The sequence below is a fragment of the Brassica oleracea genome, chromosome C8 (genome assembly GCF_000695525.1).
Source record: "Brassica oleracea var. oleracea cultivar TO1000 chromosome C8, BOL, whole genome shotgun sequence".
Taxonomy (NCBI): domain Eukaryota; kingdom Viridiplantae; phylum Streptophyta; class Magnoliopsida; order Brassicales; family Brassicaceae; genus Brassica; species Brassica oleracea.
Window position 1 is genome coordinate 30,612,506 of NC_027755.1, and position 4,780 is coordinate 30,617,285.

General features: G+C 30.8%; 1 protein-coding gene across 1 annotated transcript; it reads right to left on the minus strand.

Annotated features, from left to right (window-relative positions):
- Nucleotides 1-1,032: 1,032 nt before the first annotated feature.
- Nucleotides 1,033-3,021, minus strand: LOC106310029 (WAT1-related protein At3g56620). Its single transcript, XM_013747223.1, has 7 exons — nucleotides 2,773-3,021; nucleotides 2,598-2,660; nucleotides 2,380-2,496; nucleotides 2,043-2,250; nucleotides 1,780-1,938; nucleotides 1,545-1,699; nucleotides 1,033-1,443 (listed from the first exon to the last, which is right to left on the minus strand). The coding sequence occupies exons 1-7, from the start codon at nucleotides 2,958-2,960 to the stop codon at nucleotides 1,221-1,223; spliced, it is 1,113 nt and encodes a 370-aa protein (XP_013602677.1). The 5' UTR covers nucleotides 2,961-3,021; the 3' UTR covers nucleotides 1,033-1,220.
- Nucleotides 3,022-4,780: the final 1,759 nt, after the last annotated feature.

The following is a 4,780-nucleotide window of genomic DNA, read 5'->3' on the forward strand; positions in this document are numbered from 1 at the left end:
GATTAATAGTTTTAGTAATTTATAATTAAAAAAAAAATTAGTTGCCAATGATCGTTCAAAACTTTTATCAAAAAAATTGTTCAAAGTAAATTTTGAAACTAAAATATTGTATTTTATGTGGTTTATAGTTTAATTTAAAACGATATATATATTAATCTTAATAATTAATTAAATTAAACTTTTTACTTATATAATTTTTGTTTTCATTTGTATTTTGTCATAACAAAAATTTTAAACCATGGATCATAAAATTTGAATGTGAGACTTTTAACAGTTTTAGTAATTTATAGCCGTTTGTAAAAATTCAAAATATAACATATACATAAAAATCTAAATTTTTATTATATTGTTATTGTGGTTGTTTAATTTATTTAATAGTTTAAAATTAAACAAATATGATAGAAGATACATTTTTTTATCAAATCTTTATTATTCAAAATTATTAATTGTCATATATACTTTAGCCACATTAGACAATTCCGTAAATTTTATTTAAGGAAATAATAAAGTACATTAATGATGAATTTATTGTTAGTTTAATAAAAAGCTTGTTATATAATTAGATGGATCAACATATTTCTCTAATGATTCTAAGAATCATTATAGTGATGAACATGTGGTTACAAAAAGAAGTTACGGTGCTTCTCAAATAATATAGAGGAGATTAATCCCCGACGTAGGCATATAACAAAGTCATGACCGTCTTTTAGCATGTACATATAGAACGATCGAATAAGACTACGATTCTAAAAAAGAAATTTAAAGTTATCAAATATATATACACAAATTATAGTCTTGTAAAAAATTATAGTGTAAAACTTTAAATTGTTATTTATTGTTCCAAATTTAATATTATTAGTTACAAAAATAGTTAAATGTATGTAAATGGACCAATTAATATTTAAGATTATATTATTATTTTTAAAAACATGCAGTTAATATTTTTTTGAACATGGTTTATAAATAATTTGAGACCGCATATAACCGCAGCATCTTTGAACGTGATTATTAATCTGATTGCCCTAATTAATAGATTTAAAACATTTATTTAATATATAATTCCTACTAAATAAGAAGATTATAAAACAAAAACTAAAAGCAAAAGGTTGGAGCAGAATATAGAACAAATAAAAAAAAATAAAAAGTTGCTCCTCTATTTAACAAAAAATTGGACTTTTGAGACATCTACTAAGCTCGTGAACATTTCTTTACTCAGGAGACTACCACAAAGCCACCACGGTCTTAGCTTTCCTTGTAGATTGCATTTCAACGTCTACTTCTTCGTCAATTCTTGGCATCGAGAGACTATTGTTTCCGCAGCCTTTACAACACTTGACAACTTCTACAAACACCTCCTCCTCATCGCTGTTCTCTTCTTCATCCCCTTCCTTTCCCCACAGAACCACACAAACTCCCATCATTAATATCACCATTCCAAGAACCCTAAGGTTAAAGAATTGGATAACAAAAAATTGTAGTAGTTTAGACACAATATGAGGATGGAACCATGTGACCTAATTAGTCAAAATCCATTGGTTGCTTACCCGCCAACGTATAATCTTTGGCCCAGGACAAGGACGCCAATGATGGATCCAAAAATGACAATAAGCGGGTTAAAAGCAGTGACAAAGACAGGGTTTTTTTGCTTCGTCATCATCATCCCTTGAACGTAGTAAGCTATGCTCGAAGTCATTATACCCTATAAAAGTATACTAAGTGCTATAATTCGATTTACTCCACAAAATTATTATATATATGTAACCATGAAGAAGGACTAACAGCGTAAGCGGAGGCTAGAAGGTTCATGTCAAAGCCGACGTTCCATGCTGAAAGGCTTGGTTCCATAACAAACGTTAGGGCTGTGGACTGTAACGTTCCCATGAAGCACACCATCGTGGATAATGAAAGGTGAGATGAGTACGTCTTCAAAGTAGCCGCCTAAAGAAATAAATAATATATTTTCCTAACTTGTTAGAACAAAATGTTAATAAAACACTGCAATTTTTTTTGACTAATAAATAATGCCAATTAAAGTTACTTACCTGAAGAACGAAGAAAGAAGCCCACGAAAGTGAAGCGATGAGGAGGAAGACGGTGGCCTTGAGGTAGTCCTCGCCGATGAGGTGACACCGAAGAAAGATGATTAAAGGACTTTTGAATAAAATCATCAAGATGGCTCCAACTACTATCACTAATGTCCCCACCACTTTTGCTTGGAATCTTACTTTTCTCGTCTTCACCTTCTCCATCCTTTTTTAATAACCAAACCATTTGAATCATACATTATTTTCGACAAATCATATTGTATAAAAACCTATTAATTGCATTAACATGCTATTATTTAAAATTATTTTAAAGTTATGCTTTAAATTTAGGTACCTGAAAATTATGGAAATGATAAAGGTCAAAGCAGGCACGATGCTGGTGACGGCGCCGGCAAAAATCGGTGAAGTGAGTTTAAGACCAGCGTAATATAGGTTCTGATCGATCACAGGCCTGTTTTAAACAATTCACAGAAATATATTTATATTAAAAAGTATTCATATACATATCAAGCCAATGTTTTATATAAAGGATTCAAATCAAAGAAGACTAACCCAAGAAGAGCTAGTACAAATATTTGCATGAATATTGGGAACGTCATCTTCGGCCTCCCTTTCCTAGAGCATCCAAAATAACTACTTTTCTCAGTCATGTTTGAATGCTTAAGTATCTAATGAGCATCGAACTTTGCTTTGAAAGTTTTGATATATAGATAGAACTAATACTTACCTCTCGGAGAGAAGGGCGAAAGGTGCGAGAGCGGCTGTGGCAAAGACATTACGATAAGCCACAAGGACGAAATGGCTCATGCCACGGTCAAGCACAACCTTGGTCACCAAGTTCATGCCAACGTATCCGAATTGGAGGCATACCATTGCAAAATAGGGCTTGGCTGATTCCAACATCTTTAACCTCATATCAAAAGCTTCTTCTCTTTTTTGTTTTAAAGAAAAAAACTTATTGATGGTTGGCTTGTGCTCTTTCCATGAACAAAGCGGTGAGAGGTTCTTTGTATTTATAGAGCATCATATTCGGATGAGTTCGAATGCACTTTTGTTTCTTTTCTGATAATAATTAATTTTTTCTTTTACTTTTTAGTGACGTTCATATTTATTATTCTGTTTTCATTCTACAGGACTATCTTCAATATCTTTTTTTTTAAAGGGACACTGGGGACACTGCACCAAACTATTCTCAAGAGCCATACTAGTATGAGATCAATAAACAAGAAAAAATATCTTAAATCAAAGTGCATATCATATTTCAACATTTGAGATTATTCATTAAGATATACGTGATATTTTTAAGGCTAAAAAATAAACCGATGAAAACGGACATAGAAATGAACACGTAATGATCAGTGAATACACAATCCCCTCCAATATCACGAAATACAAGTGGACGGATTGAGCTACAAGTGGCAGTAGAAACAGGGTGGGACCCAAGCTTACGTTCTTTGTGGGTCCCGTAGATGAAATAATATCTGTGATGTTGCAGAATGCTTTGAAGTGAGTGGTTTGGTTTTGCGGGGGCACTAACCAGTAACCATATCCATAGAGATGTGATCACTGAAGCTTCCCCGTAAATGCTGATGCAGTTAATTAGCAGAATCACAAAATACGTAGAAAGTTTAAATGCTAATTAGCTACCGATTGATACTAAAACACTAGAACATCCTTGTTCTATACATTCCGTTTTGAAATGATGTATATCTTGGAGTTAATTTTCACAGATAATAAAAATATATATATTAAATTAAAATTATAAATACATTATTTTGTGATTAACTATTTTTCAACAAAAAATAGTGAATTAAAATTAATTAGTTTTTAAAAGTTTAAAATTTAGTTTTATTACATAACAAAAATGCATTAAAATTGTAAAACAAAATTAAAATTTGTAAAACAATTTTTTTCTTATCAAACATGAATATTATTTTGAAACAGAAAGAATATATATTTTAATCTGACAGCTCGAAGAAAATGAAACCCAAATATATAGAACTAGACAAGCATCATGCAATTGTTTTTAATAATGAGTGCGTTATAGATTTAATTTGTATGGACCGCATCAGTTATCCTCTATATAATAAAGCACAAGTCACTTGGTCAATCATGCTATGCCACATGTCTTGTGCAATACATTTTTAAAAATTAAAAAAAAAACAACATAAATTGATCAAAATGTATTAAAAGCAAGAAATAACTTCCTCCGAATTCTATTAAATTATTATTATAAAATAAAATTAAAAATCACCTAGAATCCCTAATTTTTCTCACATTATTAGTCACGATGAACTCAAGTTCTTATCTACCTTCATTTAGAAATTGTAAATCTCTAAATTTTCTGCAACAAAATTATTATTTTTTGGTTCCATTCATTATTTCTGTAATTGGTTTCGTTGATTATAATATTCACATTGCCGAGTCTACCGTTTGGGAACGAAGTTGACTTGCACCAAATTGAACAGGTACATATTTCGTTTTTTTCGTCCTTTTTGCATCAGATTTTTTGTGTTTTATCCTGCCTCCCATTTTCCGATATGAATAATATGTATCATGACAACAGAAGAAATGACTATACTGAATGATTGGGAATGTCCAAATGCATAAGCAACTGCAGCAGTCTCTGCAGGTAATTAATTGAAGATCCACATATTTTGAGATTTATCTTATTAGTACAATCAAGAGACACTGAAAATTTGACGATTTTACAGCTTCAAGCGACGCCAAAATAT

Bases quoted from the DNA above. Each gene is read 5' to 3' on its own strand.
- LOC106310029 (XM_013747223.1), bottom strand. From the start codon at position 2,960: ATGAGGTTAAAGATGTTGGAATCAGCCAAGCCCTATTTTGCAATGGTA. The intron at 1,939-2,042 runs GTAAGTAACTTT...TTATTTCTTTAG, and splicing joins CTTCTTTCTTCGTTCTTCAG to GCGGCTACTTTGAAGACGTA. The intron at 1,700-1,779 runs GTTAGTCCTTCT...ATACTTTTATAG, and splicing joins TTCTAGCCTCCGCTTACGCT to GGTATAATGACTTCGAGCAT.